Genomic DNA, 20,503 nt, shown 5'->3' on the forward strand with positions numbered 1-20,503 from the left:
AAGTCTGTTAAAGGTTGAGTGCAGGGTAAACACCGCGAACTGCTCACTTAATTCAAATCTGGAGCTGTGGCGCAGTGGCGGGTTAGTTTAGTTATCTACTCAGCCGCAGTCTAACGGACCTGCCGTGTTTAGTCAAGAGTAACACATGCCAAACGTGTTTGTAGAGTTTAACGAACAGCGGATGTGTATACAGCGCCACAATCCCAAGCGCAAACGAACCTGTTATTGCAAATGCTGGTCCGTTGGCGCCATCTGTCGGAAGTTAGAAGGTGAAACAAGGGACTTATTAATAAAAATAATTTAATAATAGTTTTTTTTGGGGGTTTTTTTTTAGCTTTTCAACGTCAAATATTATTTTAAAGGTGTAAAAGTTGCCGTAAACAATTTCTGAGACTCTACGCAGAAGTGTTGCTGAATGGGACTTGAATAGAACAATAAGATTCATCAGTTTCTGACCATATAAGAGAGAAATCTTATTACTTGTGGACCATTGCCAAGTCAATGTGTTGATATGAGTGTGTCAACAACAGTCACATCGACATGAGTAGGTGTTGTGTTCATGTGTGCATCGTCTGTGTTGCTGCATTGTTAACACATATCTCTTCCTCTGCTGGGTTGAGACTGGTCTACCACACAAATATGAAACAAAATACACACTGCTGATGAAGAGGAGGATGATCAACACAAACAACCCTGGGTTGTGTTTCTAATAAACCTTATCTTCATAAATTCACACATGGCAATTTTTTACACATTTTTTTACATTTAATGTCAAAGTTCTGAACATCACACATTGATAACAGCATTTTGCTTAAGTATTGGCAAATATCATGTTCACTTAGTAAGACTGTACAAAAGCAGTGTTGAGTCCTTTTGCTCTGAAAGACACTCAATTTAATGTTTCCTGAGGCCAGAAATGGCACCTGAGTGAAAGTCGTTGATATTGTATTTTACACAGAGGTAGGTGGATAAACGAGGGCAGAGGCCCTAAACCCTAAACCCTAACCCCTAACCCTCATGCTAACCCCTAAACTTCATGTTAACCCTAACCCCAAAACCTGCGTGGCCCGTCTGCGCAGCCCGTCTGCGCGGCCCGTCTGCATGGCCATCACTACAGGCTCAATCATTTCTCATCATTCAGTCTTCACAGCAGTGTCTCTCGTGCAGAGTCAGGCTGTATTTATAGCGAAACGTTTTCCTGCAGTGACCGCAGCAGAAGGGTTTCTCGCCGGTATGGATGCGCATGTGTTTGTTGAGAGTCCCTGAACGCTTGAAGCTGTGACCGCACACGGAGCACTCGTGCGGTCGGTGCTCAGAGTGGCGGTTGAGGTGGTGGATGTTGAGGCAGCCTGTGTTGTAGAACGCCTCACCGCAGATGTGGCAGGAGAAAGGCCGCACACCCGTGTGTGTGCGTGTGTGGTTCCTCAGAGCGTCCAAACTCCGGTAGGTCTTGTTGCAGAGGTCGCAGGGAAACTGCTTTTTCTTCTTGTTCTTCTGATCTCCTGTGTGGGTGTTGGTGTGGAGAGCCAGCCAATCACTGCGGCGGAAGCCTTTTCCACACACGCCGCACTGATACGGCGTTTCTCCCGTGTGGATCCTCATGTGGGATTTTAGATTTTGTCTGCGGACGTATTCCACCCCGCATAGTTTACACACGTATTTTCCCACAGGTCTCTGGGGCCGGTGAGGCTGCTCCTCCTGTTGCTCAGCGGGGGCCTTGTGCTCCGCCTCCTTCTGTGTGCTCGCCTCCGTCCGACATCCGGAGCTCTTAGCACCGCACCCACCAGGCCGGTTCTCTCCTGCGTGGACCTCAATATGCGGCTGGATGGCTGTTTGGCAGATGTGTTCGGTTCTGCTTACTGCTAGATGAACTGGATGTTCCATTTTGAAATCCACGTCACCAGACATCTGTACAAACTTCAGTGTGTATGTGAGGGCGTGGCAAACACGCTTAGCCCCGCCCTGCTCCTCCACTTCCTTCAACACTAGCACGTCTGTCCCGTGGAACGAGGACCACTCCTCTCCCTTCAACGTCTTCGGCTCCAGGGCTGTTCTCAGAAAGTCGTCGAAGGTTTCACATGGTGACTGGTTCAACTCTGAATCCAGGGGCTCCTTTTTAATCACAGGTCCGAGGTCAGTGCCGCTCAGACCCACAAACGCTGGGAGGTGAAGCTCCATTTTTGCGGGCTGGGTGTCAGTGGGCGCTGTGTTACAGTGGGTTTGCTTTAATGTGAAGCTGCTTTGATTGGTGAATATGACTGCCAGTCAAAGCATGCAGCTTTGTGAACATGCTCACAAACTCTCCGTCAATCCGTTACAGAAATCCTCTCCACACTGCACACATCTCCCAACCTTGAAACACAGAAGAAAACACAAAAGATAAACAGCATTTATTGTTTAGTTTGGCATAAAAACTTATGTTGCGGAAATTTTCTGAAAATGGATGAGGACTCAGACGTGGTTGAAATGATTAATTTATTAAAAGATATTAAAATATTAAAAAGGATAAAAATTACACAAGCATGAGAGTCTCATCTAAGCATGACAACTCTGAAGGCAACAGGGCAGTCCCCCTGCTTATATACAATCCTAAACACAATTCAGCAGTTCTAGCAAGCAGGTTATCTTAAGCACTGCATGTTCCAAAACATAGCCGCCCAGCAGGCTGCTTTGTCTCACATGTGTATCTCCTAATATGGAGCTTCTCTAGGTTTAACGGAAGAAACTGATGTATCAGTTGAACGCAGAGACAGCTGAATGACCCAAGTATAGTAGCCTAGTGACTACCAGTTAACAGAGTGCTCTTACCCTCAGCACTCTCCCTGACCTGGGTCACAGTATAGCACACATGTGCATAATATGAACTAAACATGGTTACACTGAATCACACTACTTCATTATTGTAGTCCTTCTGCTTAGTCAGAATGACATGTACTAAATCATAAAGTTCATAATGATCTATTATAATCTAAATGACAGGAGCAAGGATGACCTAATCAAGAATGTCATAATTTCTGTCACACTTATCAAATGCTACAGATACAGAGCAGGGTAACAAGTCAGAAGGGCTACACAAGCATCACAGGGGTCACAAGCCAGTTTGCCCCAGTGTCTGCTGAGAGGACAGGCAGGTGACTGAGTGGGACATCTGTGTCAATAACGATGGGACACTGGGTGCATTGCGACTAAAGAGTGAAAAGACAAAACAGAGTTTAACCAGATTTAAAAGAGTAACGCTGAGGATTAGACTGTGAGAAATTACAATAAGACCGTAATGCATAATATATACCGGTAATTAAATAACAACAATAATAATCATAACAGTTATTATTTTTTATTACAATTTAAATTTTATTACACTTGAATTGTGGCATTTAAAAGTAAAACATGTAGTGTCATAGTGCCAAAGGAACTGAAATCACCGGATCTGCCCTGAGGCAAAAGGCAAAGGGACGTTTTTATGTCTGATGTTCCAGTATTGGAGTGGTTCTAATATCCTCCGACTGCTGCGTCTGTTGAAAAACAGCACAGTAGGTCAGTGCTGCCTCTCCATGTAGTTTTGACCACATGCAGGACTAAAGGATCCTAACGAGTTCTGCCCAGCTCAGACCTCTGCAGCATATCAGACAGACACACTGGTCCTACACCATTAAGACATTTATAGACCGGTAATAAGATATTGTCAGTTCTGTAGTATACTGGTAGACATTGTGAGGACCACAGTGATGTGATCACTTCTTTTGCTCCCAGTGAGAGTAAAGCAGCTACATTTGAACTAGGGGTGTGTGTGAATGTGAAGGTGGGGATGAGGGTGTAGAAAAGGGCGGAGGTGTGGCTTGGCCTGAGGACTGGCTGACGGTGGAAACAGCAGCTTCTGCCCACTGGTGGGGTGGGCAGATTTCACACAGAGAACATGAAACTCTCTGTCAGAGTCTGTACAACACTGGTGTGTGTGTGTAACCCATCGTGCCGAAACAATTCAACAGGTTGGTGTCAGGCTGTTTACGCTTTTGAGTGTCCATGTGTTTAAATCTTGTAGCCTTGAGAAGATATTTGATTTCCATGCAGGCAGAAGACCAATGATCAGTGTTGGAATGCTGAATGCTTTCTGCTTCCTGTCCTGACTGCTACACTGAGGCCTGGTTGATCTCTGATACTCCCAGGACCAGAAGTAAACTAAATAAAGGAATTCTTACAATCCCACTCATTAAGTCTCCAAGCATAAGACATTCAAGGAACAAAATCCACAGAGCTGCTGAAAACCTCCCACCTTCAGCCAGCTAGGATGTTAAAGGTAAATACCCCCAACCTGCCCCCCTTTAGGATGTTAAAGGGGAATACCCCCAACCTGCCCACCTTTAGGAAGTTAAAGGTAAATACCCCCAACCTGCCCCTCTTTAGGATGTTAAAGGTAAATACCCCCAACCTGCCCACCTTTAGGATGTTAAAGGTAAATACCCCAACCTGCCCAACTTTAGGATGTTAAAGGGGAATACCCCCAACCTGCCCAACTTTAGGATGTTAAAGGGGAATACCCCCAACCTGCCCAACTTTAGGATGTTAAAGGTAAATACCCCCAACCTGCCCCCCTTTAGGATGTTAAAGGGGAATACCCCCAACCTGCCCAACTTTAGGATCTTGTGTGGCAGGTGGAATGACAAATGACCATGACAGTGGCATACATCAAGATTGTGCTGTCCTTAAAGGTAGAGTTACATGAAACCTGATCAATGGCTGAGTACATCTGAGCCTAATCAAAACTGTTGAGAAGCAACAGAAAACAAGCAAAGCAACAATCACCCTCGATTCCACTGTATAAATCATTTATACAGTAGCAGCATCTGAATAGGGCAAAGAAGAAACTGCTCAGATTCAGGGTTAGCAAACAGGAGATGAAGGGCTAAACAATTTGTATTACTACCATAACGCTAGTTCAATATTGACCAGATTCAGGGCCACTGTGCGTGGTGCCATCTTTATTACTGATGTCAGTATAACGAGAACAATCATATACGCCCAGTTTCAAACACATACATGACCTTTAGACTCAGGGTGAGGTCACCCATGGGCCCAGTAATGGGAAAACTTGGGGTTGCAATGAGTGAACTAAGACTTGTTAGTACAGTACTACTGAGGTCTGGTTAGTACAGCACTACTGCGGTCTGGTTAGTACAGTACTACTGCGGTCTGGTTAGTACAGCACTACTGCGGTCTGGTTAGTACAGCACTTCTGTGGTCTGGTTAGTACAGTACTACTGCGGTCTTGATCTACACAGGTAGTAAGAACATCCGTCCACTAAACAGACTCCTCTCACATTTCTCTCTGATGTAATCGGCTGCTGTGTATTTTATTACGTGCTGTGACTTAATCCTCTTGAGTGACAGCCCATTTTCTTCCTGTGAGTCCATACACATTTGCACTTTACTTTGAGGCAATAAACACATTCTGTAAACATGTTTATTGTATTACAATCCACTTCTCTTTTCTGTACACAATGTATATACACATGCACCAACGCATGAACTAACCCTTTATCCCAAGATGAAAGTGCCTGGCCATCACTTATCCAGGTGGCAACTTACAGTATCTACTATGAGTTTCATCAAATGGCCACATTAGGATACCTCAATGAAATCTGCTAGGTTATTTACCCATGGATTGGTGTATTCAGAAAAACAGTTGGAATATTCTGGGATTTTTTCTTTAAAATGTGGTATCAGAAGCGGGATGAGTTTCCTGGAGATGAGGTCACTCTTTTTTGTCTCTGCTCATCCTGCTTGGTGACTAATCTCATCCGTTCTGATAGGGTCCTCGCCCCTGCAGGCCATGGGATCGTCTGGAGAAGAGATATCTCCACTTGCTGTGTCACGCTTGAAACATCCCAGTGTACATCTGCCCTGGCATATATATCTTGTTATATATTGTTCATATACAGTTAAGGTCAAAATTATTAGCCCCCTAGGAACTTTTAACTATTCCCCTAAAATACTGGCAATTCTTTGCAATATACATAAAATTTCATATAGTAAATTATTAATCCATGATATAGGCCTATTTTGGTCCACTTTGGAATGTAAAATAAATATTAAATATTTCTTTATGAAACAAATTAGTGAAAACTGAGATGGTCAAAATTATTAGCCCCCATATGATTTTGTGTTTTCAAAGCCAATTAACTGGGTTTCAAACCACACCTGACCAATCAATTAGCACTTAACCTTATTTAAGTGACTCCAGGAAGCAGAGTTGGTATTACTTGACTGCTTGAATGAAAGGGATACTCTAGGGCTGCTCTATAATTGTTGTAGGAAGCAATATCATCATGCCAAAAAGAAGAGAAATCAGTCTGGACCTCAGACAGAAGATAGTGGACCTTCATTTTCAGGGGGAAGGATATACTGCCATTTCCAAGCGTTTCTTGGTTTCTAGAACAACCATGCGATGCATCATCGCAAAGCACAAAGAAACAAAGTCTGTTAAAAATAAACATGGCCGTGGTCGAAAACGCAAGATTTCTAATACTTTGCAGCGAAAAATAATCAGAGATGTCAACAAGAATCCCCGGACCTCTGCAAAGATGATTGTTGCTGAACTTGCTGGACTTGATGTTTCACGCAAGACTGTTGTGAGGGCCCTTCATTGTGGTGAACTTCGTGGTCATCGTCCAAGAAAAACCCCATTGCTCTCACAGCGGCACATCAAAGCCAGACTGAACTTTGCCAGAGACAATCTGAAACATAAGGGTGAGTTTTAGAAGTATGTCCTTTGGTCTAATGAAACCAAACTTGAACTGTTTGGGCATATGGATGCTGCTTTTGTTTGGCGTAGGAAGGGTGAGGCCTTCAACCCTAAAAATACTGTCCCCACAGTGAAACATGCTGGTGGAAGCATAATGCTGTAGGGCTGCTATGGTGCTTCAGGGACATGAAACCTTGTTCGGGTGCATGGGACCATGAAAAAAGAGGATTATGTGGAAATTTTGAAGAACAACATCAGGTCATCTGCCGCCAGTCTAGGGTTAGGTCGTCGCTGGGTCTTCGAACAAGACAATGACCCAAAGCACAAATCGAAGTTGGTCAAAACTTTTTTGAAAGACAACAAAATCAACGTTCTGGAGTGGCCCTCTCAGAGCCCTGATCTCAATCCTATTGAGAATCTGTGGAGGGAGCTCAAGGTTCGGGTCCATGCTCGGAGACCAAGCAATTTGCATGATCTTGAACAAATTGCCAAGGAAGAATGGGCTAAAATCCCTCAGGAGACATGTGCCAACTTGGTTAGAAATTACCGGAAAAGATTGTTGTCAGTTTTGAATCACAAAGGCTACACTATTGACTATTAGTTGTCAGAGGGCTAATAATTTTGACCACTGCATTTTTTGCTTTTTTCTTGTTTCAGTGAAGCAAATCAATAAAAATGTTTATTTGACTTTATGCAGATGTTGTCTTTGTTCTTGTGGACACACAGAAACTATAAAGACTCAAGTTATGGTCCATGTCACTGGAAGGATAAGGGTTTTATATGATTTCATAAGGGGGCTAATAATTTTAACCTTAACTGTGGTATATATTGTTCATATATATTGCTGGGAAGCTTCGACCGTGAGCTGGAACAGTATGTTTTCAGTCTTTGAGTTGGAACAGAGCCCAAACAGCACAGGCTTTGCTGGACATGAACAATACAGAAATGGAAAGCAAGATTGAAGGCTTTTCCAAACCAAACTTCTCAGTCCCCCAGCTCTGTCCAGCTCTGTCCAGCTCCACTCTACCTCTCCTCCAAACCCCTCCACCCTGCACCCACACCTCCTTCAGTCTCAACTTGTCCAAGAGTTTGCCAGCACTGACCAATCAAAAGCAGCAGTCCACACCATGAGACCAGCACCCTGATCATCTGCACTGGAAACACAGAACTCTTAATCTCACTGGTAACTGCTCTACAAAAATCTGCCCACTTCATTGGGCTATTCATTTCTGTATATTCTTTGAAGCTCACTGCACCAGCGGAGAACTCACTTTTGAACTATAGCGTCTGTAACTCAGCCGGACATGTGCCCAAGTCCTGTGTGAAACTCTGCACGTGTCTCTCAGCCAGCTGTCAGGTTACCCCAGATGGGTGTAATGGGAAACGTTTAGCACAGTTAAAAATATTAACTGAATGCCTGGAACAAGTGATGTTTCAGATGTTACACCAATATCTGTGACCACTGAATCCTGTGACTGTAGACAGTAAATTAACTTGCTCTTAAACTGTTTACCTACACTACCATAAACTATTTAATTAACAGTTATATAAAGTTTTATTAATGTTTTACTGTAAGGAAGCATAAACAATAATTGAGTTAGTGTGTGCAGTGCAGTCATCACTGATGACCCGTGTGCTGTACCATGTGACCAATGTTGCCCATTGTCTGCGTGTGTGTTGTCAAGAAATAAAGTTCAGTCTTGACATATATTTTGACACACAGGTCCTCGATTATTGATTGTTATTTAGACAATAGGGACCACCCAGCGTCGCACACCCGCACACGTCTTGCCTCACATTCCCGTAGATTATGGTTTTCTGCAGACTTTCGGTTTACTGATGACCTAATTACCTTTAAAATGATAGAATGAAATGCATTTGGATCATATTCGGGTTTAAGGTTTAACTTGCTAGAATTACCTGCAAGGACAAACCTTTCTGTAAGACAGTCACACCTTACACATGCAACTCCTCATGTTTATCCAGGCGAATATGGTCTGAACTTGTAGACGCATCATGTCTTTATTTGGCTAGTGTGCAACACTATTTGCTACATCACTTGGACGCATGAACATCCAGAGATACTCGGACACGAGCGAGAAGAGTGTTCGCTCCTCCGTAACCCTGAGCAAGAACAAGTCGATCGAGGAAAACTGGGACATGTTCCTCACGTAACTTTACATCTACATGTGCTCGTGATGTAGGGAAATGCATTTTGTTTTGCGGAGACAAGTGGCCGACTTTTATATCGGTATAAATGTCACTAATGCGCATAGTTGGCGTGCATAATTTACTAGGAACCTGTAGGTCTGTACTGTCAATCGCATTCAGATCAAACGTTTGAAAAGTTTAAGACGAATATGGAAAATAATAACTAACCTTAACGCGCGTGCTTCGCACATCCGCTTCGCACATTAGCACATCTTTCAGTTTGTTAATGCCTTTAATAGCTTTACAATTATGCAATTAAATCACTGTAATCCTATTGATATTTTTTATATATATAAAGTTAATTTACACTTAAATTGGTGCCTAAACCTAACATGAGCAGCGGCGACCTTAGTTTTCGGTAATGTTGAGTAGTACATTTCAAAAATAAAGTTTCTAATACAAAAATAATTTTGATAAAAAAGAAACCTTACAGAGGAAGTATGAAAAATAGCACATGTATGAATATGAGTTTGATATATTTGCATAGAGACGCTATGCAATATTGAACAGCAGCAGTAAGGATATTTAATAAAATACATGTTTTACGTTCAATCGGTAGGAAACTTTTATTTTGAAAAATAACAGTTTGGGTATGAACGTTTCTGTTCTCACAGAACTGAACGTGGTCGTCATTTACGGAAGAAACTCGCGAAGTCTGAGCAACAATTTCACATAGAAAAATGAATGACCGCGAACTTGAGCTCACAGAGGCTCAAGAAGCAGTAAAGTCAAAATATCCTGCCATCAACAAGAAATATGAGTGTAAGTGCAAAACCTTTTGGTGCTTAAAAAGCGTGATATGTGGAACGAGCTAGGGGCGCAACAGTTATTCTACCCAGTTAATAAAGCCAATTCTGTTTTGACATCAGCTGCCTAGTCAGTACCTTTAAATTACTTCCCGTCATGTTATATAACCCTGGCTTTACCCACCGCCGACATGTGTGACAGACGCCTCGACACGTGTGACAGACGCCTCGACACGTGTGACAGACGCCTCGACACGTGTGACAGACGCCTCGACACGTGTGACAGACGCTCCCACATGTGTGACAGACGCCTCCACACATGTGACAGACACCTCGACACGTGTGACAGAGACCTCGACACGTGTGACAGACGCTCCCACACGTGACAGACGCCTCGACACGTGTGACAGACGCTCCCACACGTGACAGACACTCCCACACGTGTGACAGACGCTCCCACACGTGTGACAGACGCCTCCACACGTGTGACAGACGCCTCCACACGTGTGACACGCTCCCACACGTGTGACAGACGCATCCACTTGTTGCATATTTTCTGCACGTATGTTGTCGAGAAATTAATTTCACGAAATGTAAAAAAAAATCAATAAAATCGTTTTGGAAAGTTTTGTACTTTCTACTGACTGGTGCCTTGCGTGGTTAGTACTGTAGCAACCTTACCTCTTTTCCCATGGAAGGCAATGTTATCCAGTCATTTCAAGTTCGTTAAGTTTGATATCAGGTTCTGGTTTTCTCTTCTTGGATCTTTCCCTCGACAACACACAGCAGCACGTGTGCAGCACAGGACGGCGCGCGCTGGTAGTGGCCGTATAAAGTGCACCGGCTCTGATTATAGTGTATGATAAATTGCATTCTTTCTGATCTCGTGAATATCTCATACTATGCTCATGAGATCACCTAAGGAATCATTAATTAGCATATTAAATTCCAGTTTCATTGCCTCACAATAACTCAAGGATGCTTCTTAGCATTAGCATCAACATTAATTATTAAATATTGTTAGCTGAGACAAAACATTATTGTATGTCCAGCACACATTTCTCTTTGTAAGTCTTTTCATCACCCCCCCCCCCCCCCCCCCCCTCATAATGTTCAGACCCATAGACCCGTGGTGATAAGCAGCTATACAGGAGACAGGACCGGGTTGGAACAGAGTACAGTGCCTTCTCTGTTGAACACAGACTGACTCGGTTACTGCACTTACATCACACATATGAAGCTCTAATATTTAGTTTGTGTTTTCAGTGTATGGATGCAGGCAGAACTATCTAGATATATGCTACACAAAGTGCACATAGCCTACACTAACTAAGTGGGCTGGGTGCTGTGCTGGGTGCTGAGCTGTGCTGGACGCTGTGCTAGGTGCTAATTCTAGCAGCATAGCTGCAGTCCACCCTGTCAGCCCTGTAGTCGCCCTTGCTAAATTTCAATATTCAACATTTGTGTATTCATCTCTTTCCTTCGACTCCTCAGTCTGACCCTGGTTAATTACCGTCAGAGACAGGATGCCACTGCACTCCAGAGCCATGAAAATGTTCTCTGAAGTGCTGAGATCCAGCAGTGATGCACTGAAACTGGAGTTTGATAGGCTAGTTCATCTCGGCTTGGTGGCCCCAGAGGATCTTCTGGGCCACACAGTGCCAACAGTACAGTTTGGTGCACTCATTGATTCATGTTTTAATGTTTGTATTATTTTGTATTTATTGTGTTGTATTTGTAATGTAAGTCAGTGTACATCTACCTTTGAATCATTTTACATGTTGAATGTTCTGTTTCAGATCTGGACCACACGGCAGATGTCCAGTGAGTACTGATAAAAGAACAATAACATTAGAAAATGTCCATGAGTTAGTGCATGTGAAATAAGCTGAAGACGTGAGTGATTGCACCACCTGGGTCAGTCTGAAAACACGCCGTGTGGTTCCACACACAAGCTGACCTGGGCAAATTAAATATGGCCCATGAATGTGTTATTTTGCCTATGAAACTCCATTTTCAGATAAGCATATACATGACAAATAACTTGGTTAATTAATCTGGGATTGTTGTGCTGTTAGCAGGGTTCACCTTCATGACCGATAGCCTAACATTCTCCTCCGGTGCTGTTGGGTTTGGAGAGTGCTGACAATTCTCCTCCCCTTGCTTTAGTTGATACTGACAAAAACTGGATGCATTTTATGTTTACTCAGTTTCAGGTTGTGTGTGTATTTGTTTGTGTGTGTGTGTGTGTGTGTGTGTGTGTGTGTTTAGGCTGCATTCTTGGGGTGACTCCCTGGAAGAGGCGTTTGAGCAGTGTTCTATGGCCATGTTTGGCTATATGACCGACACAGAGACTGTAGAACCCACTGACACCATCGAGGTTGTATCAGAAGGTGGGCACACAGCTGTGGTTCTGTATCTTCTGGTGCTTGGGAGGTGCCAGAGTTTCCTCGTGTGAGTTAAACTGATTCAGTTTATGATTAGCAGAAGTGAACAGGTTAAACAGGAATCTGAAACTCCGTCAGGTATGTTTTTGTAGTTACAGAATCAGAATACAACAGATGACATTATGTCTAGACTGAGGGTCATTTTCAAAACAGAGTAATCCAAACAGAATAATCCAATAAAGCCCAGTTCTAATGACCCTGTTAATTCAGGGCGTCAGGGTGCATGAACACATGCTAGGGCTGTTCTGTTCTGTTCTGTGTGTTTTGATAGATTCTGAAAGAAAATCCTGACTGGTTAGTCTTCAACAATAACTCCTCTCTCCCTTCTACCCCCCCCCCCCCCGTCTCCCCGTCTCTCTCTCTCTCCCTCTCTCCCTCTCCCTTCTACCCCCCCGTCTCTCCCTCTCTCTCCCCTCCCTCTCTCTCTATCTCTCTTCCCCTCCCACTCTCCCTCCCCCCTCCTGTCTCTCTCTCCCCCCCTCTATCCCTCCTTCTCTCTCTGTCTCTCTCTGTCAGGTCATGACTTGGAATCACTTCTCTTTCATTTCCTGGACGACTGGCTGTTTAAGTTCAGTGCTGACGCGTTCTTCATCCCAAGGGTACTCCTCATACTCCTCTTCATACTCGTCTTCATACTCCTCCTCATAGATTTTGGCTCTTCAGTGAAGAATATTAGAATGGCAAAAGAGATTATCATTAAAAGCATGTGTGGTCTAGTGTTGTCACGATACTAAGAATTACAACTTCGATACGATACTTTAAAAAGTATTGAAATTCGATACGATTTTCGATACCAAAGTCAGATACTGTGCTCATTTCCGTTTTAAAGCAGGGTACCCGCGGGTCGTTAAAAAGTCTTAAAATGTCTTAAATTTAGTTTTCCATATTCAAGGCCTAAAATGTCTTTAAATGTCTGGAATTTTATGAGGGGAGGCATTAAATTATTATAAGTGTGTGTTGTTCAGTTGTTCTGGCGCAATGTGAACTTTGCCGAATCTAGCGCTAATGCAGAAAATAACCGCTCCAGGGTCCTAGTGCTAGATTCCTAGCGTTGGAGTATACGGCCTCAACAACGTCAACAATTCTCGTTCGCCCCCCCCCCCCCCCCCCCCCGTCAAGTATTATTTTTTCTTGTGAGAGGTATTAAAAAGGTCTTAAAAGTCATTGAATTTGAGATTTAAAAATGTGCAGATAACCTGTAATGTGCAGATACCCTGTAAGTTTATTTTTTATAAACAAACAAATGAATATTGTATTTTGTTTCACAAATGTCAAATAAATAAAAGGTGTAGTCCCTACCACATTAAAACAGAAAAATAAATAATTGCACATTAATATAAATTAACATAAATAATAGTAGTGCACTCTGGAATTCACATTTAGAAGTTAAAAAAGGCTAGTGCAAAAAGTGTATTTTAAGTATACTTTAAACAACTTTAACTCTTTAAGTAACTAAAACTTCAGTATTAGAGTTCAGTATTCATAGATGATTGATCCATTGTAGTACGATCACTCTTTTTTTCTCCCTGTATGCTGTCGCACTTACGGCTCTTAAACCAAGAATATGACATTTGCTAGGATACCATAATCGGACACATAATTTTGTATGGTATAATACTAGAAATGGGAATAATCACCAACCTCTTGGAATGTTTTGTACAAATATGCGTGCCTTCAGGTGTTTGGCCAGATTCGTTGTGTTAAGCTAGGTTTAAACTTTCGCGAGTGACCATAGCGCGCGAGTCCGCACACCTTGTCCGCGTGCTTGAAAATGCTTGAAACAAATAGCTGTCTGACTGAACCGTTCTCTTGTATTACGTTAACCCAGGACGAAACATGAGAGAACGTGAAGACGTTAAAATTGGGCGTTTTGAAAATAAACAACCATTAAATAATGTGATAAAAAAGCAAATAATTTCGAGTATATGTATAAATATTTAACTAAAGTTTAACGTGCTGGGAAATATTGAAATGGACCTTGAAAGTGACGTACAAGTGCTTTAATTCCTGACTGTTCATTGCGCTGCGGCGCGCGCTAAGTTACAAAATTCTAGAGGTGCACGACCTCGCGAATTGACCTCGCGAGGCTACCGCGATTACATCATTTTCACCGTGCGGACCGTCAAGTATAAACCAGGCTTTAGCACCCTTCGTTGAAATGTTCCGAAAGCACCGCCTGCAAACTGGCTTGTTCATGTCCTTCGGTTTTCCATCTGTATCTGCTTCGAATCCAAAGTATTTCCACACAGCACTTCTGCTGCTTTCCTTGTTTAATTAAGACGAGCTGCGAACACACTGCGTTTGTTTTAGCTGCCATTTCAGCATTACCAACTGTTCTGTGCATTACGGCACCTTGGGTGGGTCAAACGAAAGCGCATTTTATGTAAAAAGAATCGATTGGCTCCTTTGGTTGGTACAGCTTTAAAGCACCGTTTGCAGACCGGTTTTGATGTGTCCACGGGGTTGCCATGACTGTCTGAAATGTATGCAAATAATTCCATATTTCGCTTCGTGCGTGTAGTTTTTCAACAAGCTGAGGACGGTCCGCAATATTGCTTGTATTATCAGCCATCGTACACAGTTTCTTCTTATTCTGAAGAGAGGAGGCAAGCGCTGCACTGCTGTACACGCACACTACCCCCGTGTGGCACTCTTTGGAAATACTGCTCTTAAAAAATAAAAAAAACGCACTTAGTCCTATAGCACCGATACTAAGCAAACTGGGTATAGTACCGTTTTTAATGACGAAGTATCGCGATACTACTCTAGTATCGGTATACCGTGCAACACTAGTGTGGTCAGAAGGTGTTATGTGTGTCACACCCCAGGAAATAAAAACTGCTGGAATGTTCTGAGCTCTGGGAGTTTAGCTTCCCCAGCATCTACAATGTTTCTATGAGCTTTCTGTGTTAACCTCCATGCCTCCCGGTGACCAATGTTGGAATAGCACAACGCTGCTTTAGCAAGGAAATCTCCAGTTATCCACTGTCTTTTGATTTTAGTTGATGGTCACATGAGTGAATGATGGTCACATGCCTTTGGTCTTTATCTTTTTCCTTCCCTATAGAAACATTTCTGCATGCAGTCTGTAGATGTAATGTTTTTATTATATTAATTAATTCTTATTTGAAATTAGAATATGGTATTTAAATGTGAAAATGTCTTAAGTGTAATAAAGATGTTTCCTTATTTGTGTCTGATATCATCTTCCCTGCAGGAGGTGAAGGTTTTACATCTGGATCGGACCCACTTCAGAATCCGCTCAGTAGGGTAAGATTACCTCACGTGTCATTTGAATCTCTGTGATCTCACCCTGTGCTCCTGTAGTCCAGGACAGAGCAGCTAGAGGTGGCGTCCAGCAGCAATAGTCCAAAAATATGGATATAATTTATGAACCAAAGGATTTTTGTAGGTGAAGAAGACAGGAAAGTGAGTAATGTGGTTGGGAATGCTGAGTTTATGTAGTATATTGGATATAGAGGCAGCACACTTCACGGAAGGGAAGGCAGTTCGAAGACTTTTTATTCTATTCCAGCACACGTACAGGGGTTTTCTACCGCCAACATGCAGGTTTCTAACTCTCTTATACATGTACGTGTATAAGGCGCTATGCTGCCACCCTATGGTGAACAACTTAAACAACGAGGCTACTTATAACAGTTTACAACAGTTTAGCATCACTGTTAATGCCCGGTTCACACTACACGATTTTAGGCTGGTTTTTCAGTCGCCAACTGATCGGCGACAGAAACTGTGGTCGGAGGCAAATCGGCGATCACTCGTCGCTCGCTCAGTCGTGTAGTGTGAACTGCTGAAAGACGCTCGCCGAGCAGTCGCCGACTCGTCGCAGACGACCGGCAGATATCTAGCATGTTTAATATCTAGCCCAGTCGGCGACTGAGAGTCAGCAGCAGCGTCTAGCTACAGTCAATGGGAACAGCGTCTAGCTACAGCCAATTGGAACGCGGAGAGAGAACCGCTGCACCGCTGAAGACATCGAAGAATGTAAAAAACTTTCAAGAATGCTTTCAAAACAGTAACCCAGCAAACACACAAAATCCTCACCTTTCTTACAACTTTACTACAACACTGTGTTTAAGTTATTGTGACAGCACTGGAGAAATAGTGCGATTGATTATATCTATGTTCACTGCAACGGAGAGATGAAATAATTCTGGCAACTTGGGACTATGGAGTGTTTAAACGGTAAAAAAAATAATAATAACGAAAATGTGGAGTACATGTACATAGTTTTTTTTCTTCTACGTGGTGTTGCTGGTTCTCGCGAGAGTTTCATTTTCGTGTTCTCGCGTTTTTGGACGGCAGCCAGATGAGTCGGCGATTCCCCAGTCGTGTAATTCGTGAGCCCGTGTCGCCGATCTGTCATGTAGTGTGAAAGCCACAACAACTGAAAGACTCGCGATTACAGCACAACCAGTCGTGTAGTGCGAACGGCACAAAAACCTGATGACTGAAAAGTCGTGTAGTGTGAACCTGGCATTAGGCTGTTAAGGGCATGTGGTATATTGACTCAGGTGTTAGACCGGGGGTTCCCAGAGCGGTAGACACTCGGCACACATTCAATTGAACACTGAATAAAGAAATGTTTCATGGTGCTTAACATGACATACTGTTGCAACAGAAATCCTGATGTTATTAAGCAGGAATCTTGATTAGATTAAACCCTGTAGAATGTCTGCAGTCAAGTGGTTTGGATTGTTTGAGATTAGCACCAGCTCCATGTGGTGGTGACATGCTGTCATGAATACAACCAGACTGAGCTGTCCATCGTTCTGCACATACAACATCTCATTAACACTGAAGTCTGAGTTGTTCTTTCTTTACCGTAAGAGCCTTGTGCTTTTCCAGTAAAACATGATGCAGCAGCCCCCCCCCCCCCCCCCCCATTAAGCAGCATCTGTATAGAACGTTATTCTGTTTAGCTCGGTCCAGCCCTCAGGGCTCATGTGGGGTTTGTTTTTTCAGAGCTGTGTTCTGACCTGGTTCTCCTAGTTTCAACACACTTTCTACCCCCTTCTCTTTCCCTCTCTCACTCTCTCTGGATCTGCACTCCAGATGGGGAGAGGAGTTCAGTCTGTCCAAACATCCACAGGTACGTTACCGTTTGATTCAGAGCCCAACACAATGTTCTACTGTGAGACCTTTGTCACCCAGACGTTGCCATTCACACTGGGTATGTCTGCACAAAAATGTACTGGGTAATGACAAAGCAGTGTGTGTTCTGGCAGTAATGAATGGGTCTATAGTATTCCAGGAGTAAACAGGTCAACTAGTTTCTTTCCCTCGTGCCAAGAGGGAAAACTACCACTCCATGGCTAATCTAGTGAGACCACCCTCTTTCATTTCTGGTCAAAACAATGGCAATAGTGTTTCTCAGTCAAATGTGTCTAGACTCACCAGTTAGCAGTTGTACCAAACTGGCAAGGTGCGCTGGACACAAGTGCAGGAAATCTCAGAATTGTTAAATAAAGAGGCATAGACAAACTCCAAAGAAGAAAACATCTAACACAAACACTAGGCACTAAGAAAATAAAATCAAAGAACTAAACACCAAACCAACGATAACCAATAACTAACAGATAGCACGAAGACATGCAGTAAAGGACTAACAGATAGCACGAAGACACGCAGTAAAGGACTAACAGGGAATAAGGTAGTGATGTCGACGAACTGAATCGATTCATTTGAATCACAGTGTTCCGAAACACTGTTTCAAAGTCCATATCAGAAGGGGAAAGCCACGTGACTGTTCCAAAAACTGGTTTTGTTACGTCATGCAGTTTTGATACGTTTCGAATCTTTTCACGCGTTTTAGTCCACACTTAAGTTCAAGCAGCTGGTCTGAGATCAGAATGTTTACTAATTACTTGTAATCAGTTGTGATTACAACTGATTACTTTTAATGTTTAATAAATAAAGGATTACAGAAGCATTTCCCTACCTTGAAAAGTAAAATTTTAAATGTCAGCTATATCAATCCACTGACTAACAGTGTATCATAATGAAAAATACATCTTAATGACATCATTAAAACAACCCTGTTCTCTGCAAAATTATATGTTTTCATTACTACCATTTATTTAGGGACACAATATGCTATGGGGGACTATTTCCTGTCATTTTTCATTAAAAAAACACATTACTTCTGTAGAAAAAGTTGTAGATTTAGGCCCTGTTTGCCCACTAGATGTCACTGTGGAGTATGATGATTCGAACATTTCACAAGATCGAATCATTTTCCAAATCAATTGGTTCGTTTGATTCGATCTCCCAAAGCCCCGCTTTTGCCATTCACTAGAATAAGGACATGAAGACAAGTAATCCAACAAGGGCTAAACCCTAACTAACATAACTGAGTAAACAACACAAACACAGAGCTGGAAACTAGAAGATAATTACAGATAACTGGCAAGGCAAAATCCAAAAGACATAGCAAACAAACTTACACCAAGCATTCACAATAACCGACAGAGGACAAAACACAGAACTTAAATACACAGACCAATCCAAGACCCAAACAAGACACACCAGAAAACAATGAGAGGGGGCTGAGTACAAGTGTGGGGCATGAATACAGACACAATAAGGAATTCCAAAATAAAAGTACACCAAGAGGAAAACCAAGAATGAAATCAAAAAGGAATCCTGTCCATTCAGAATGTGCATTAAAAATCTTTTTAACAGGTAAAAATTACTTTTGTTTTTCGAATTTCAAACTGAGCTCCTGACTGTGGAATAAGCTGTGTCTCTCTCCACAGGGCACTGAAGTGAAAGCCATCACGTATTCAGCCATGCAGATCCACGACACCGCAAAGCCCGAGATCTTTGTCATCATAGACATCTGACCCAGAGGCCGTGGTCAGGGACGAGATCCCTAGTCCTTCAACGAGCCCACAGAAATGGAGCATTATGGAGAATATAAACTGGACATTTACAGAACTAGGGTTAGGGTATATAGAACTAGGGTGAAGGTATATAGAACTAGGGTTAGGGTATATAGAACTAGGGTGAAGGTATATAGAACTAGGGTCTCCCAAGGGTTTATTTTACACACCTCTTTTGCAGTCTGATTTTGTGAAACTCCCAAAAAAAAGCCATAGGCCAGAGTTTCATTACATGATGCAGGTTTTTGGAATAAGTGGATTCCTGACAGGTGATCTGTCTAAACAGCTTAGGTTTACAGCTTCGGCTGAACTGAAAGCCTGTTTACGTTTGCAAAGCACTGCAGAAACCCAAACTGAACTCCACATTATCATGTCCTTGAGTGTGTGTGTGTGTTTCTACATAGTTTGCACAGTGGAGGAGGCGCTTTAAACCTCCAGGGCCGTGTATAACCAGTAGTGAGGCATTACATGTTATCTGCTGCCTCTCTTAAGGCTTTTCGGGTTTCCTGATACAGTGCAATCCTGTGATGTCATCCCAAATCATCGCGCCATTGGCTCATAGAACAACAAATGGTCTGGATTTGTTAGATGTCAAAAGCAGCGCCATTCCTGGTTTACAAACAGCACTAAATATCCTGTGCATCATGATTGTAGTTATGTGATAAAGCTCTGTAATATCTCTTCATGTTTCTACCTGATGTTTCTCCAGAAAATGAGAACAGAGAACTGTACCTTAACTCTACCTGACCTGGTTGCTACAGCGTAGACATCCAGCTAGCAATTGGACATTAATACCTTGTCCTGCATAAAGGGACCCTGAGCAGCTACTGCTAGTGGAACAACAAAAGACTGACATCAACTTGAACTGAAGAGACCATGTGTTCACCATCATGGTCACCACCATGATCACCATCTTGGGATCACTCCAGATGTTGCATGGTAAACAGAAGCACCATAAAATGTAAAGAAACAAGAGAAAAGCCCTTGTGAGGTTGGGTTTAGGCATTTTTTTAAATTAGCACAACAGATGCTAGTAAACAGACTATGGTTCCTTTGGGTGGGTTTGAGTTTCTTTTGTCAGTTCTTGGACACAACCCTCCAGTTTGAGTCTCACATTATGTCCTGTATGAGGTCCAAGTACATCAACAAGCTGTATTTAGCCAGACTAAACAGCTATTTTCATCAAACCCCAGAAGAGCCCACACGAGAAGTTGCTATGTTAAAAACCTCCAAATGGATGGTTCTGCCCAGACTGCCATGCCCACTGACCCTAACCCACACAACCTTGGTTAGGCCTCTATGGAATGTTCATGGGAAAATTGCCAAACCTAAACTGATTACATTTCTAAAAACCAGGCAAAGATTCTGTTTATGACCCTTCAACACAGAGACTATAATGCTTGGTTTTGTGTTTAAAACACTACTACTTCCATATAAAAATGACCAACTATGAAT

The 20,503-nt window shown here is 42.7% G+C and overlaps 2 protein-coding genes across 5 annotated transcripts; one reads left to right on the top strand and one right to left on the bottom strand.

The window, feature by feature from the left end:
- Positions 1–751: 751 nt before the first annotated feature.
- On the bottom strand, positions 752–9,313 carry LOC143476937 (uncharacterized). Of its 3 annotated transcripts, XM_076975356.1 has the most exons (3): positions 9,119–9,313; positions 6,569–6,731; positions 752–2,352 (listed from the first exon to the last, which is right to left on the bottom strand). In XM_076975356.1, exon 3 carries the CDS (start codon positions 2,176–2,178, stop codon positions 1,138–1,140), a length of 1,041 nt encoding a protein of 346 aa, XP_076831471.1. In that variant the 5' UTR covers positions 2,179–2,352; positions 6,569–6,731; positions 9,119–9,313; the 3' UTR covers positions 752–1,137. The 3 variants fall into 3 exon arrangements, with proteins under 3 accessions (XP_076831471.1, XP_076831470.1, XP_076831472.1); XM_076975355.1 differs by lacking the exon at positions 6,569–6,731; XM_076975357.1 differs by lacking the exons at positions 6,569–6,731; positions 9,119–9,313 and adding an exon at positions 8,674–8,775.
- On the top strand, positions 8,784–19,729 carry zbtb8os (zinc finger and BTB domain containing 8 opposite strand). Of its 2 annotated transcripts, none has more exons than XM_076975360.1 (8): positions 8,784–8,910; positions 9,565–9,712; positions 11,496–11,520; positions 11,968–12,089; positions 12,660–12,742; positions 15,361–15,413; positions 17,220–17,256; positions 18,923–19,729. In XM_076975360.1, exons 2-8 carry the CDS (start codon positions 9,631–9,633, stop codon positions 19,007–19,009), a joined length of 489 nt encoding a protein of 162 aa, XP_076831475.1. In that variant the 5' UTR covers positions 8,784–8,910; positions 9,565–9,630; the 3' UTR covers positions 19,010–19,729. The 2 variants fall into 2 exon arrangements, with proteins under 2 accessions (XP_076831475.1, XP_076831476.1); XM_076975361.1 differs by having other exon boundaries at positions 8,799–8,939.
- Positions 19,730–20,503: the final 774 nt, after the last annotated feature.

This window comes from Brachyhypopomus gauderio, chromosome 15, assembly GCF_052324685.1.
Source record: "Brachyhypopomus gauderio isolate BG-103 chromosome 15, BGAUD_0.2, whole genome shotgun sequence".
Classification (NCBI taxonomy): domain Eukaryota; kingdom Metazoa; phylum Chordata; class Actinopteri; order Gymnotiformes; family Hypopomidae; genus Brachyhypopomus; species Brachyhypopomus gauderio.

What these genes read in the sequence shown, in the direction of transcription:
- LOC143476937 (XM_076975355.1), bottom strand. Translation starts at nt 2,178, where the DNA reads ATGGAGCTTCACCTCCCAGCGTTTGTGGGTCTGAGCGGCACTGACCTC.
- zbtb8os (XM_076975360.1), top strand. Translation starts at nt 9,631, where the DNA reads ATGAATGACCGCGAACTTGAGCTCACAGAGGCTCAAGAAGCAGTAAAG. An exon ending in CATCAACAAGAAATATGAGT is followed by an intron (nt 9,713 to 11,495) that starts GTAAGTGCAAAA and finishes GTTCTGTTTCAG; the next exon opens with ATCTGGACCACACGGCAGAT. An exon ending in CATCGAGGTTGTATCAGAAG is followed by an intron (nt 12,090 to 12,659) that starts GTGGGCACACAG and finishes TCTCTCTGTCAG; the next exon opens with GTCATGACTTGGAATCACTT.